A 15,919-nucleotide genomic window follows, 5' to 3' on the forward strand; every position below is an offset into this window, starting at 1 on the left:
GTACCGTGCCGTACCATGCAGTGGAAAAGCGCCATATGTAAGCAAATGGGGGGTAAGCCAAACTGAAAAATCAAATTACACTTACCCAAAGATGGTTTCCATCATTTTAGGTAGTTCTTATCACACTGACGTACGTTCAAGTGTTCGTTTTTCTAATAAGTTCGTTTTCTGCGCAGTCTCTGGCTCCAAATGAATTATTACTGTGCAGACACAGGCTCCAAATTACGTCATTGGCGCAAGATGACAGTGGCCATACTGGGATGATTTGGCTTCACTTCTCAATAGTGGACGGAAGTAGAGATGCTTCGTCCATCTTTTTTTTACAGTCTATGTGTGTTACGCAGCACAAGAACCAATGAGAATTGTTTTCTGTGGAAGGCAGACAGGGCCAAAACTCTTTACATGGAACGGGTGAAATGTCACCGTATCAACATGCACTGTTTGTCCGCTTTAATACTGGTTTATTTTGTATGTGTAGACACGCATATTCTGGCCTTGTTAAGGCATCAGTTTGTGCCTTAGTACGTGTAAAGAGGCACAGTTTTACCATATTAAGACAACGAATTTGAATGTATCTCTCAACACACACATTCTGGTGGTGTTTGAACCTGTGATACTTTATAAAGTAGACCTACCTCGAGATTTACCCACATATTCATTCTTTCTTTAGATTACTGCAGCATTGCTTTACTGATATCTACTGTGCTTGAGTAAATTAATTAATGTTCTAATGTAAATGAAGACTTCCCTACCTGAGAAAGAACGCTGAACCAAACAACTAAAAATGAAATGAAAAACCAGGTCATAAGACTGTCATCACACACACCGTACCAGGCGAAACCATATTTCACTGTTTAAAGAGTTTTGACCCTATCCACCTTCCATAGTTTTTGTGTGTCAAGCAAGTTTTGTTGAGCTTCTGTTTGTTCGCTGATCAATGTTTATGTATTTAATTTTAAAAGACTACCTGTGAACGTACTTGTGAACAAAGTGGTAGTAGCATTGACTGTCAATGGAGTGACAGAAATCTCTCAGATTTCATAAAAACAATCTTCATTTATGTTCTGAAGATGAATGAAAGTCTTACAGGTTTGGAACAGCATGAAGGTGAGTAAATGATGACAAATTTTTCATTTCTGGGTGAACTATCTCTTTAATATATTCTTGATTTATTGCGAATGATACATCAGTGCACAATTTTCCAAACAGAAAATGTTTGCCTCCATAATCTTTCATCTGAATTGCTTAACTAACTAATAACCGCCTCTAAAAACCTCTTTCTCTTTGGATGACGTCACCTAGTCTTATCGATAGGCTAGCATATTAATGGTAACCGTTAGCCAAATAGCTATTTAAGCATTGTTTTAGGCTAGTGTTGTAGCCTTTCTTTTGTTTTATGTTGACTTGAGTAGTAATTTGATTAAAAGCTACAAAACCAGAGACACTGCAATAGAAGCGAGGACAAGAGCTACAGGAGAAACACAGACACAGGGGCGCCAGATACACATGTTGATTGATACAGCAATACCAGCGTCAAAGTTTGACCTTGAACTGTTGATAACATCTTTTTCTCAGGGTCATGTCTATAGTTTGATAGGCGGTGTCTCTGATGACCGTCTCGCTCTGATGCATTTGGGATACAAGCACATGCAGGGTCTGGATGGTTTCCCCAAAGAACAGAACACAGCTTACGGGTACTACGCCAACATCGGCAAACAGACCAGCATCGACCGCGATAAAGTACAAGACTCTACGGTGAGTTACACATTTATGTACAGAGATTAGCAATGCATGCAAATGTAAATGTTAATATAAATGATTTTATAGGTATAATACATCAGTTATATTTAAACCAGCTCTTGTTATTATTGTGGCAGACAAAAAAAAACATTACAAAAACAGTTTTATTACATGGCAAGCTTAATTGATGCTGCCATATGGTAAAACCTCAAGAACATTTTTAGTAGTTACAACATTTGACAATGAAATCAAAAATTCTGTTGAAAAATGCTTTTCAAAACATTGTTTTTCAAACAAACTTAAACACAAAGATTGCATTTCTACCAGAAAGGCCATATCAATTTAGAATGTTATTTAGTGAAAAATACTAAATTCTTCATGATTCCATTAATTCAGTTTAACAAACATGTGTTTGCTTGTCTAAATGAAATTTGGTTTTAGTCATGAAAATGCAGTTAATTTGAATACAGAACCTAAAGGATTTCAATTTGCAAATGCTCATTTGCATAATAAAATAGTGGCTCAGTATCTTGTTTATCAGCAAGCACAGTCAAATATTTAGAAAAATGACACTCCTGAAGTGTGTTACGTTGGTTGTTATTGAAATATTGGAACTGTCTGATTGTTTTGATGTGAAGTAATCTTGTCTAAATGTGTTTCTTCTCTGCAGCAAACTCTCACAGAACACGTTCATTTAAACAATGACAACGAACTCCACACTCAAGCGGGCGAGCTGGGCGACATTGTGCAGTTTTTGAAACACCAGGCTGACAGAGGAGATGTAGAGTCTCAGGTGTTCACTTTTTATCCTCACTTTCTCACGATCTCTCTTTGTCTTTGGGTATCTCTCAAGTTAAACTTGAAATTTAGACTTCAATTCTTCTGGTTTAGGAAATGTAGTGAGGGTTTGTTGAAGTGGATGAAGATCTGGGGCCAGATTCACAAAAAGAATTAAAGTCTTCTAAACTGTTGCTTTCTTATTTTCTAATTTCTAAAAATGTTAAGAATATAGAGTATTTACAAAAATACTTAAGCATTAAGAATTCACATTTTTTTAAAGAATGTTCTGAAAAGTCATTGTAAATAATTTCTTAAAGATTGGATAAATTCCAATTTGTTTAAAATTCTCATAGGTAAAGCCTGTAATTTTATTCTTGAGAGAAAACACATAGGGCCTATATTAAAGAAAATATTTGAGAACTTTCAAGAAGTGCATGTAGGAGCTTTCTTAAGAATGTCATAGAAATGATTTGAGTAACTTTCTTTTTTTCCTTTTTTCCCTTTTTTTAATAAAAACTAGAACTGGGGCCCAGGGTCTACGACAAATATTTAATTTTGTTTGGAAACTTTATTTTCAGTTTAAGATGAATGAATGAATGTATAGATATACTTTCGTGACTTGTCGTGAAAGGTTATGTAAAAATATGACAGGATGAAAAGCTACTCTTTATACTAATAATTTCTCATTAAAAGCTAAATCATGTTCAAAACCGAAGATGATAACGACAACCTGGGTTTTATGGAATATGGTAACACAATGTCCCCATAATGTTACAGATAATTGTCAGCAAAGGTACCTTTTGTTTCTTCATTTGAGATTCTCAGCTGTTGTAACTCGGTTGTGGGCTGGTGATTCTTGTAGAAAACTCTGGCCAGGATGCATCTTTGGGGCAGTAACGGGGTGGAGAAAGACATTCCCGCAGCAGTCATGTGGTACACCAGAAGCGCCCTGCAGATGGTCGATCCCACCGCCATGTACGACTACGCCATTCTCCTTCTGAAGGTGATCCACGGGTTATATGGAAATCTTTTGAGCCGTATCTTTTAGCTTTTGCATTGTAAAAAGGGCACACATGCTTGTTTTGTATAAGTAGAAACTCCTGACACAAGATTAGGAAAATAAGTGTAAAATTGTGTATTTATATATACTTTCAAGACTGCCCGTCATGTAGAAACAACTGCTTGCTTTTGTGCTTGAACAGGGCACAGGAGTGAAGAAGAACCGAACGCTTGGCCTTGAGCTTCTGGAGAAAGCTGCCGACATGGTGAGCATACGAGTATCAGCGTGTGTGTGTGTGTGGTTGTGTGTGGAAGTGTTGTGATTTCTATAATGGGCCATGTGTGTTTTTCTCAGGGTTCTGTAGAAGCTCTGAATGGCCTCGGATGGTACTACAGTAGCATAGTAAAGGATGGAAGAAAGGCCTTTCGATACTTTGAGTTGGCGGCTCAGAATGGCAGTTCTGATGGGCTCTTCAATGTGGGCGTCTACCAGTTAAATGGTGACAATCCTGACAAACCAGACAGGAACGAGGTCAGAGGTCGCACATTTAAAGGAATAGTTCACCCAAAAATGAAAATTCGCTGTTAATATATTCACCCTCAGGCCATCCAATATGTAGGTGACTTTTTTCAACAGTAGAAGAGAAAAGAAGATTTTTTTAGATGAAACCTGGTGATTCATATAATGCAAGCCAGCAGCTGCCCACTTTTGATAATTAAAAAAAGCATATCAAGGAACACAAAATTACTGCCTGTGGCTCAACTGAACATTATTTACAACATTATTACCTGTAATCCAGAGCCTCAGGCAATGGGAAAATACGAGTCTTTTCCATGAACTGGTTCTTCGGTCCGACTATTTTCTCAGTTCAGTGACTGTTGGAATAACTGGATCGCTGAGTTTGGGAAAAACCAGCATCAAAGGATCATATACGCCTGTATTTTGGCTCATGTCTGAAAGTGAGTTTTGATTGATTAACTTGTAGATATGTGCTGTTTGAGCCAAGAAGGCACTTCAGTTCGATTTGGTTCGTTTTGGTAACTAGTTCACTGAGGCTCTGGATTACAGGTAATAATGCTGTTAATAATGTTCAGTTTCTTGCACAAACCGATCGTTTCGCTTCATAAGACCTCAGTATATCATCAGGAGCCACAGGTGTTAATTTTGTGTTCCTTGATATGCTTTTTTTAATTATCAAAAATGGGCAGCTGCTGACATGATTTTATGAATCATCAAAGACCAGAATGTTAGCTAAAAATCTTCTTTACTGAAAAAAGTCACCTACATCTTGGATGGACTGAGGGTGAGTAAACTAACAGCAAATTTAATTTTTTGGGTGAACTATGGATAGTTACAGTTTAACATTTTATGGCTTGAGTTTACAGTGTATTGATCACAATGCTTTTTCAGACTGCTGCATTCCACTACTTCTTGCATGCGGCTCAACGGGGTCACGTGGACGGCGCTGTGCAGTCGGCATTGTTTCTCTCCACTGGAGCCGTACAAGGAGTGCCAAGAGATCAAGACAAAGCTGTGCTGTATGTCAGTCTCATATATCCTTCTACCTGAACTCTTCTTTACAATCTACCTGAACAATCCTTCAATGACTTCAATAAGTTCAACTGCCACCACACATGGACTTATCATTTACTGGAAAAGTAGTGACAAGTTTGACAGATTTGACAAAACATCTAAATGCAAATGTCAGGGTCATCTGATGGATAGATCAGTATTTGATATGTTTTTCTCTTTTGTTGGGTTTCTCCGTTTCTTCAGGCTGTTGAAGCGAGTCAGTGAGATGAATGGGCACCTGGGCTTCATGGTTAAAGACGCTCTTCAGACTTATCAAAGAGGATCACGGTGAGATATCCATCTATCCCTTCATACTGTACATCTATCAATCGATACATCCATCCATCCATTTCTTTATTCATCCATCCATCCATCCATCCATCCCTTCTTCCATCCATCCATCCACCCATCGGTTCGTCCGTCCGTCCATCCATCCAACGGTCCGGTCCGTCTGTCCGTCCGTCCATCCGTCCATCCATCCATGCATTCACCTGTCCATCCATCCACCCGATTATATTACATTTGAAAAATAATCATAATCAGACTACAGTTAAATTTTTATTATTTATATGACTACTTAATGTTCACAAAACAGCAGAAAATTATTCATAATTCATTGATTCGCTCTAATTCTTCTTTTGTATCTTTTGTATTTTCCTATTTGATAATATATATGTCCATCTTCCGGTTTTGTAGAAATGCACACACAGATTGACCACTAGTCAGATGGTTATAATTATTTATATTATTTATTTCTTTTCATTTAACATTTTTAAGATTTAATTAATTATTAGCTTTTCGTTAATTTACAAACCCCCTGCAATTCTTTTGCAAACCGCTGGAAACCCCGATGTAATGTAATGTTTAATGTGCTTCATGACAAAAAATTGAATATATTTTTTATCTCTTAAAATTTTTAGATCAATATGGTACAATAATATACTATTTAGATCAATGTGATAAATTAATTAGGTCAAAAGTAATCAAATAGTAGTCAGAATATACTGTATTACCTAAAATGTTTTAAAGTAATGGATTACATTACTAACTACATTTTTCATCTTGTAATTTGTATTCAGTAAGTAATCTACTCAGCACTGTCCATCCATCCATCCCTATATGCATCCATCCATTTATCCATTTCCTGGATAAGACCCTTGAGATGTACTGTCTTGTATTCGAGGGGGTCATATGACTTGACAAAACTTCCGAAAACACACAAGTCACTGCAGAGCCAATAGGTGGAGCTAGACACTTCAAACCACACCTCACCCATAACCCTATCGTTAAACATAACTCCACCCATTAGGCTCTCAGAGGTGGCGCTGGATACTTCTTTTTTGCCCATAAATATTTTAAAGGAATTAAGAACCAGCACAGTATTGAAAATAACTTATTTTGTGTGTTACACAGAAGAAAAAGTAATATTTCTGAATGTTTGTGTGACTTTTTTTTTGTCTGTTCAAGGCATGAAGCGTTGGTGAAATATGCCATGCTAGCAGAAACTGGTCTCGGTGTGGCACAGCACAATGCTGCCCATCTGTGCGAGGTGAACAGTGTCTCAAAATCTGCCAGTCCAACCATCTCAAGCCTATCATTTCCTGACTGTTGTTTTTTTACCCCATTGTTTCATGTGTGTTTCTAGGTGTTAGGTCACAGTTCTGCCTGCCAGTGGAGGTACCACAACTACTCCACCTACAATCACATCCCCCAGGAAGTTGGTGAGTGACACTAACATACAGCTACTTCTCTTTTATGGCTTTGCCTCAATTCATTCACATTTTATTTTATATTTTTATTTATTTTTACCCTGATCTGTGACGAACAAATGTAATTTCTACCACGTCTCAAATCACGTTTCATTCTGAAGTGGAAATGACGGTTGTGCAATAAAATGTCATTTCGTATCTAGCATTCTGTGCATCCAAAATATACACAGTTCAAAATATTTACAAATTACAGCCTGATTTGAAATGATGCACAATAAAAATATGTTGTGCCCCAGTGATATTTACATGTTACATCCATAATAATTATCTTGGTCCACCTCCCTCTCTCTCTTTCTGCCTTTATACACTCCTGTTTCTCTGCCTTCTGCAGGTTTGTTGCGGATGGGGGATTATTACAGTGAACTAGCTGATGTGGTGAAGGCCATGTACATGTACAGTACAGCAGCAGTGCATGGCAGTGCTCAGGTACACACACACACACACACACACACACACACGAGTCTGTCCAAAGCAGACTCTAGATTTTGGAATCCTACAGAAATCTAAATGCATCAACATCAAATCAAATGTCTTCTTTAGAATATACAATTTTAAATTCAATGTATGCATGTGCTGATAATTGTTTGTGTGAATCGTCAGGGCCTCTTTAATCTGGCCATGTTAATTGAAGATGGTTATGACGTTCCTGACATCATTCTGGATCAGATGGGACTCTCAGCAGCACACAGTGTGAGCCGGAGCGCTGTGGTGGCAAATCTATTATCCAGGTTTGTGTGCTTTACGCTGTCTGACATTTGCTTGTTAGTTTCTCATGTGTTTATTGAAGAAAGCTCTTGAGCTCTGCAGTTGCTTTGAATTATGCAAAACATGGTGCAAAACAAGTGTATGTGTATGTTGTGCATTGCTTCGTGAAATATTGTCAAAACCTTCGGGATGCTTGTATACTTGTTGGCCTGAAAATATAATATATTATTCAGTGGTGGTTGAGCCCCCCCTCCCCCTCATTATTCATGTAGCATCGGTATTTGTTACAGTATGGTATGTGTCTGTACATAGTTATTCAGATATAGCTATAGTAGCATAACCTAAAGTATATAGGCCAAATTTATGAAAATGTCCTTATAGTAAAATCTCTAAAACTAGTAAAAAAAAAAAAAAAAACCTTCATAAAGGGACTATAGTGTCTTATCGTTTAAAAAATGCCAAAAGTGTAGATTTTGCACAAATTTGAAGAACCTTGATTACGAACAAAATTAGACATTCGCATCACATTTGTCTTCTGCGTGTGACAATCGACACAATTATAATACAAAAGCTTTCTGTTTGAAATAAACGCTGTTCCTTTGAAATTTCAAATCATCAAAGAATCCTGAAAAAAAAGTATCACGGCTCCACAAAAATATTGAGCAGCACAACTGTTCTCAACATTGCTAATAATCAGAAATGTTTCTTGAGCAGCAAATCAGCATAATAGAATGATTTCTGAAGATCATGTGACACTGAAGACTGGAGTAATGATGCTGACAATTCAGCTTTGATCACAGAAATAAATTATAGTTTAAAATATAGTGAAATACAAAATTATTTTTTTATTTAATTATTAGTTATTTAAAATTGCAATAATATTTCACAATATTTCTGTGTTTTTACTGTATTTTATCAAATAAATGCAGCCTTAAACATTTTTTCAAAATCTTACGAACCCAAACTTTTGACAGGTAATATTTGTCACACATTTGTGGAACTTGAAAGTATTTAGTATGGTTTTGGAATATGGATGCTAGGCTATCATATTATTGGTTAATTAACCTTAACTGTCTGGGACCTTTGGGGCGCTTGGCACTCTTTTTTTGTTGTCTTTTTTCTCTATCAAATCTTTTAGTAATCATCATAAATCATATATCATTTGAAAGCTTATAAGCCCAAGATTCATCCTCTGAAAACCATTTCGAAATCAGACATTGCGTTACCATGGAAATGGTACTGTAAAATCTTTTGACGTCTCCTCCCCCTTAGTGGGCAGTGTCAGGTGTCATATTACGAAATGAATTACGGTCTTCTAGAATCAAATTTTTTTTATTCTGAGATAGAAGTAACATTGACAGAGAAATCTAGACATTTGTGACAGAAAAATTCATTTAAAAAAATTGAATGGAGTTTGGATGGCACCCGGTGGCTGTTTGTGGTATAACACCCTAAATAAAATCTCACAGAAACCTCAATTTTTTTCATATCAACTTCAAATTTGGAACATAACTTATTTAGACATAAGGCTTTAATTGTATACCAATATTAAAGTAAAACCTGATATGTAAAATATTTTTTATATTTAAAATAAAATAAAATTAGGTAACACTTTATTTCGATAGTCCACTTTAGACATTCTGCAACTACACGTCAACTAGCAGTTAGTAGAGTATTAGTAGACTGTCTGCTTAATATCGTCTAACACTTTATTTTGATAGTCCACTTTAGACATTCTGCAACTACACGTCAACTAGCAGTTAGTAGAGTATTAGTAGACTGTCTGCTTAATATCGTCTAACACTTTATTTTGATAGTCCACTTTAGACATTCTGCAACTACACGTCAACTAGCAGTTAGTAGAGTATTAGTAGACTGTCTGCTTAATATCGTCTAACACTTTATTTTGATAGTCCACTTTAGACATTCTGCAACTACACGTCAACTAGCAGTTAGTAGAGTATTAGTAGACTGTCTGCTTAATATCGTCTAACACTTTATTTTGATGGGTCCACAACATACAACATACTGACTATATTAGTTCTACAAACCCTAAACCTAACCTAACAGTCTATTCTGAGAGTTAGTAGACATGTAGTTGCAAATTAATGAGAATTTGTTGACATGTAGTTGCAAGGTTACTTATAGCTAGCATTATGTCTAAAGTGGACTATCAAAATAAAGTGTAACCTAAAATTAATATAGTGCATTTTCTTTACAGTAAATTTAAACTACTATAACTTTTTGATACTTAAATTTTTTAATCTGCTGATTTTCTTCTTTAAAAAGAAACTTATGTCTGTATTCCAAAGTGTTCAGAAATTACAAAAAAATGTAAGTTTGGATAGTGCACCTGCATGCCTATTTTAAAAAATGGGGGGTGGCAGTTAAGGGGTTAAAATGTTTAATGCTTTTTATTTTTACATAATTTTAGATATTTTATTCTGTATATTATGTTTTATAAAATATGTTATTAATATGATCTTTTCCGCTGGAAAGAAAAATTGTTTTAGTGACACAGAAAGAAAAATGTGCCAGTAAATCATTCACAAAAAGACTAGTAATGTGCACTAAAAAAGTAAACGGGGCCCATTCTCAATTCATGTTGACTTTAAGAACAATGCAAGTCAATGGAAGTCAAGTACAAGCGAACGCACCTGCTTGTGTGTGCACAGGTGCATGAATCTGCTCTCTCTTCCTCCTGCAGGTGCAGGGTGTTTGAGGAGGGGGATGTGACTCCATGCTCATTAGTCCTGTGGAGGATGGAGTTGATGCGAGCGTGGAGAGACTTCACACACAGCTCTGTTCAGCTGCCGCTGGCCGGCGGGATTTTCGCCTCACTCACAGTTTTTGTATTTGCTGTGCTGTTACGAACTCTTCTGGGTAAAACATCCACCACTAAAACATACATTTTTCATGATCATTTCCACCCTCTCACTCCAAAAAGGATCAAAGTGGTCCATATGACTATATACACGTTAAAATATCGAGTCAGCTGAAAAATTATTAATCAGTCAATTGATTTAGAAACCTATTAACTAAGTCATTTTACGTTCTTACACTTTCATTTGTTTTACCATCAGCATGTTACTCTGCACTGTACCCGTCAGCCAGCCAATCATCAGAGAGACACGGTGAACTTGGCGGGCAAGAAATCAGCGACAGTCCAATGGAAACCAGAACAGAGAATCATCAGCCTACAGTTTCACACAATCCCCTTTCAATGCAGGAAACATCTGATTTAGTCGTGACAGTGACTGGAGTGTGTGTGTGTCTCATCTTTATGATGTTCATTTCCCATCTGCTTTGAAAAGAACATAAGACTGTGCTTTAAGAGGTTACACATCAACGGTCACTATCAATCGACACTCTTCAACTCAGGTTACTGCAACTGAACCAGTATAAATTGCTTTGGATAAAAGCATGAACAAAATGGCTAGTCAGTTTTGCAGTAACCTGTGTTGTTCATCTACTTTCTTTAGGTGAAATAATGTTTGAACACTTGAATGTTTGCAGTGCAAATAAATGCCACATGACACGTGACGGTTCTCTTCCTGATGTCTTTCATCTGAATAGCTACAGTCTGTTTCATACTGCACGTGAAAGCAGCATGTGTGCTTTTACAGTTCACACTGCAGGCCAGCAGAAAACACATCGACATGTCTTTTACAATATAGGGTTTTGAGAAGCAACATAACAGAATACTATTTTTATTAACTCAGATGAATTAGCATTTGGATTTAAATGTGTCTGTCCTCCTTTCATAAGATTTCACACCTATTAAGTTTAACTCTGGTTTAAGGGCTTCTCTGACTCTCTTTATGTGTGAAAGTAGGCAAGTCTGTTATGAAGCATGAGAGGGCGCCACAGCTCAGGATTAGTTATCTGAGCTCCAGTCATATTTGTTTTTTTGTCTTGAGATTATACACCTATTCTCATCTTGACTTCTTTCTTTTTCTGCATAATTTTTTTTTTTAATTAACATATATTTCTCCTTTTGTGTTCCAAAAAACAAAGCCAATCAGATTTGAGGACCAGAAAGAACTGTTGTATAAATATATATAATTGATTATTTATGATGCCAATAATGAATGAGGCCTATAAATGGGTTCAAACAAGAGTGTACCTTATTAATTATTGGCATTATAAATGAGGCTGTGAGGGATAGATTTACAGTCTTTATAATGGTACTGAAAATAAGAATCATAATTTTAGAAACTCACAACTTTCAAAAATGTTTTTGCATAGCCTTCGATGCATTTATTTGAAAGACGTTTTGTCTGCTGAACAATTGGCATGCTGTTAAACAACAGTACAACCCACTGAATGCACTGTACACAGCCTCATTTTCATTCCTGTCAAAAACAAAATATAGTGCTACCCCGACTAAGGTCTATATCTTAATAAATTAATTAACAGCATATTGCAGTTACTGACAGTGTTTGGCAACTTGTGGGAAGACGAATTTTAAGAGAATTTATGATGCTTATTTTATAGTATGATTGTATTAGGCATATCAAGTATGACATGTTATTTGTCCTTTTGACATAATTTTTTCTTTCAATGTGGGGTGACATGTCAAAACATGTATAGCCTACCTATCTGACATATAACTCTCAAGAATTATATCAGTTATTTACTTAAAGGGGTCATATGATGTGATTTCAATTTTTCCTTTCTCTTTGGAGTGTTACAAGCTCTTGCTGCATAAAGAAGATCTGTAAAGTTGCAAAGACTAAAGTCTCAAATCCAAAGAGATATTCTTTATAAAAGTTAAGAGTTAACCACGCCTACCTAAAACGGCTCGTTCTAACACGCCCCCACATGTCTACATCACTATGTGGGAAGATTTGCATAACACCGCCCAAATGTTCACGCAAAGAAAGAAGGCGTAACTTTTATTCTCGCTGTAGTATTGTTGTTGTTGCCGCCACCATGTCGTGAAGACACTGTGTGTTTCGTTGTGAAAGCAAAACTACTTTGTTTGGTCTTCCAAAAGAGGACACGACTAGAAATCAGTGGTTAAGTTGTATTTACAACACTGTTCCAGATCCCTTCAACCCAAATATTCAGATGTGTGCAGCGCATTTTATGGAGGACTGTTTCCTGATCCTGGGAGAGTAGACTACAATGCCGACTGTTTTGACTCACAGACTGTAAGTATGTTTTTCATATTTAAAGAACTTGCCACTGATGATTCAGACGTGAGTTTTGAGCAGTGTAGAGTAGCGCTTGTTGTTTGTCATTTCTCCGATCACAAATGCAGACATGGTTTTATGTTCGAGCGGCGTGTAAAAAGACAGTATAAGTCATTATAATCAGTAATTATGTCCCCACTGGATGCAACAAATGCCTCGTTTATAATGGGTTTTCATGTTTTTGAATCATCGCTCCGGCTGGACAGGGCATCACAGTATGATAAGGGGCGTAACATTTCCGTCTCACGCTTGAGGTATTCGGCCAATCACAACGCACTGGATAGCTGGCCAATCACAGCACACCTTGCTTTTCAGAACGATGAGCTTTGTAAAAATTGACGCGTTTCAGAAAGGCGGGGCATAGACGAGAAACAATAATGTACAGTATGTGGAAAATAATGTGTTTTTTGAACCTTAAACCGCATTAACACATTTCATTACACCAAATACACAAAATAATGTTCTTTTTAGCAACATCATATGACCCCTTTAATAGTGTTCCTCCCCTTACTTTTTGGGTGATCAATCATCTTTTGAATCATTCCTACACCCCTGTTTGTTTCCCATTTCCATGCCCACTTCTCACAATAGGAAGTGAGTAGGCAAATGGATTGGATTTCACTTTTTTAACGTGTAATCTATTAGCTGCTGTAGACTATTCCTTGTCAAAGGTGCTGATAGTGTAATTAGCATATCATACCATGGAACAAAAGAGACGGAACAAAAGTTCTGTCTTGATGTCAAAATCATCAGAGAAATGTTCCACAGCGCAATACAGGATTGATTTCTCAACTGAACAGATTATTTCACAGTTAGATATTTGTCATTAACAAATTTAAAAAATCTTGATGGATAACTCAAAATTTCCATCCAGCCAGGATCACTGACCCATGCAATGCGAGGTCTCGGACCTCCCCCACCACATACATGGGCAGAGAGCCCCATCCCCCAGTGCTCCTCTGAAACATCACAAGGGTTGTTTGTCTCATGGACCAACTGGAGTTCAATATATAATGAAGGCCCCCGTCTTGGAGTCCCAACCATGGCTCTGGAAGATCACAGGGTCTGCTGAACTTCCATTGTTGTTGCATGATCATGCATGGATCAAAAGGAGGTGCCCCCTTCAGGAAGCAATGCAAAACTAGAGGACTCTCTCTTTTCATCACTATGAGTAAAGTTACTTAATTTTTCACATTCCACAATAAGCCTTTCAAAGTATATTCTACTGACAGTGAGCACGGATGGAAGCATCCAAGTGTGTGCACACTACACACTACTTTCTTTTCAAGTGCTTAGACACTGTGCAGAGACATGAGCGAACTGTCGAGACAGTTCCGAGCTAGACACATATTTAGCCATTATCGCTGATTTAGCTCTCACATATGGACGAACTCTCTTTTATGAATATCATAAATCTTTCTCCGCAAAAGCTGCCATGTTCATTCAGCGATTCAATCAGAGACTGGACTGGTCTGTAGTCGAATGAACTCTCATCAGCAGACACTTTACTGGTCATCAAGCTCTCTCCTGCTCGATATGTGGCTCTCACACTCACACGCCCAAAAACTGTCTCTGTCCAATCTCCTAAACCTGGCTCAAGCTTGCAGCCTGATCCTAAAGTGATGCCATTTGCCACTCCACTGTGTTTTAATTTTAATGAAAATGTTAGAAAATTCTATAATTGTAAATATGTTCATGCTTGTAGTTACTGAGGAGACGGCCACCCCAAATATGTGTGCCCGAGATGAACCCACTTTATGAAAAAGGAGAAAAAGAAATAAAACCATCAAACCCAGTCAACGTCCCAAAGCTGGGTCGGGCATTGAGAAATCACCCTAATCGCTGTTTCGTCAATTACCTAATAACTGGCCTTATTCAAGGTTTTATCGCAGGGTTGTCCTGGATGCCTAATTATTCTCTAGTCTGTAAAAACTTGAGCCTGAAATAGTCGATTCGTTGTTAGAGAAGGAGGATAAGAAAGGATTTATGACTGGGCCATTTGATGATCCTCCCGTTCCAGACTATCGAATTAATCCTATAGGTATCGTGACTCGTAAATATTCAGGGAAAAAAGCATTTAATTATTGATCTATCCGCCCGCATAATGATGCAGCTCAAAGTGTTAACAGTCTCATTCCTCTAGCTCCTTTTTCTCTGTTCTACGCTACCATTGAGGATGCAGTCAAATTCATAAAAAAAGCAGGTCGGGGTGCATGGCTCACAAAAGCAGATATATCAGACGCTTTTAAAGTCATGCCTTTACATCCATCACAATGGCATTTATTTAAGTTAAATGGAGAAATAAGTTGTATTTTTCAGTTAGGCTCACCTCGGTTGTCGCAGTAGTCCAAAAATATTTGATACACTATCAGAGGCGCTATGTTGGATTCTTCTCAATAACTGCAAACTACCATTCTTACTTCATCTCTTAGATTATTTTTTGCTAGTCGATTACCCTCATATAAAGCCGGACCGTTGCATTTCAGCGCTAAAGTGCACCTTCAACAATTTGGGTGTTCCTCTTTCTGAGGAGAACACACTAGGTCCCCTTAAAACCATTGGATTCTAACCTAATGCAAGCCTCCCTGCCCTCAGAGAAATTAAATCGCATTAGACAAGTCATGAGAAATGTTAAAAAATCTGCATCTTTTTAAAAGAGAATTGCTCTCTTTACTAGGCCATCTTAATTTCACGATGCGAATAATTCCACAGGGAAGGCCTTTCATAGCCAGGCTTCTTGACCCCTCAAAGACAACAGTTAAAGACCTTGATGATATAGTTAGCCTAGATGAAGGTTGCAGATCAGATCTCAGATTCTGGTTCCCTTTCATGGGAACTTCGAACTGCGTCCTCTAGGGGTCGCTATGGGGAATGCCTCGTTGTGACCCGTGTCTGAAGCATACATTGAAAAAACACCAACTCGTTGGCCGGCGACAGCCATGACGTCACTACCGGTGCGACTATAGTATAAATAGGCGCCGGGAGCACACATCATCCTCTTCTTCATCTTCATTGACTGTTTTGTTTGAAGCGTGCATTTCTGTGGTAAGAGCGATCTCTATTCATCTCATTATGGCGAGCACTAGCAAAGCGTTTAAGGATGTGTGCATCCGTGTTGATGTTGTTTAACATCTGATGACACACACAATTTATGT

General features: G+C 37.5%; 1 protein-coding gene across 1 annotated transcript in view; it reads left to right on the top strand.

Moving 5' to 3' along the window:
• Positions 1-11,102, top strand: part of LOC107570773 (protein sel-1 homolog 3-like) — a 12,856-nt gene extending 1,754 nt beyond the window's left edge. Inside the window, exons 2-14 of the mRNA XM_016257034.1 lie at positions 1,576-1,755; positions 2,411-2,533; positions 3,383-3,523; positions 3,723-3,785; positions 3,875-4,051; positions 4,931-5,058; positions 5,297-5,380; positions 6,560-6,641; positions 6,738-6,813; positions 7,193-7,287; positions 7,462-7,589; positions 10,274-10,449; positions 10,650-11,102. Coding sequence (XP_016112520.1) covers positions 1,627-1,755; positions 2,411-2,533; positions 3,383-3,523; positions 3,723-3,785; positions 3,875-4,051; positions 4,931-5,058; positions 5,297-5,380; positions 6,560-6,641; positions 6,738-6,813; positions 7,193-7,287; positions 7,462-7,589; positions 10,274-10,449; positions 10,650-10,876 — 1,629 coding nt within the window. The 5' untranslated portion in view covers positions 1,576-1,626 and the 3' untranslated portion in view covers positions 10,877-11,102. The remainder of the gene's footprint in view (positions 1-1,575; positions 1,756-2,410; positions 2,534-3,382; positions 3,524-3,722; positions 3,786-3,874; positions 4,052-4,930; positions 5,059-5,296; positions 5,381-6,559; positions 6,642-6,737; positions 6,814-7,192; positions 7,288-7,461; positions 7,590-10,273; positions 10,450-10,649) is intronic.
• The last annotated feature ends 4,817 nt before the right edge of the window (positions 11,103-15,919 follow it).

The sequence above is a fragment of the Sinocyclocheilus grahami genome, unplaced genomic scaffold (assembly GCF_001515645.1).
Source record: "Sinocyclocheilus grahami isolate Dianchi unplaced genomic scaffold, SAMN03320097.WGS_v1.1 scaffold1503.1, whole genome shotgun sequence".
Lineage (NCBI taxonomy): Eukaryota > Metazoa > Chordata > Actinopteri > Cypriniformes > Cyprinidae > Sinocyclocheilus > Sinocyclocheilus grahami.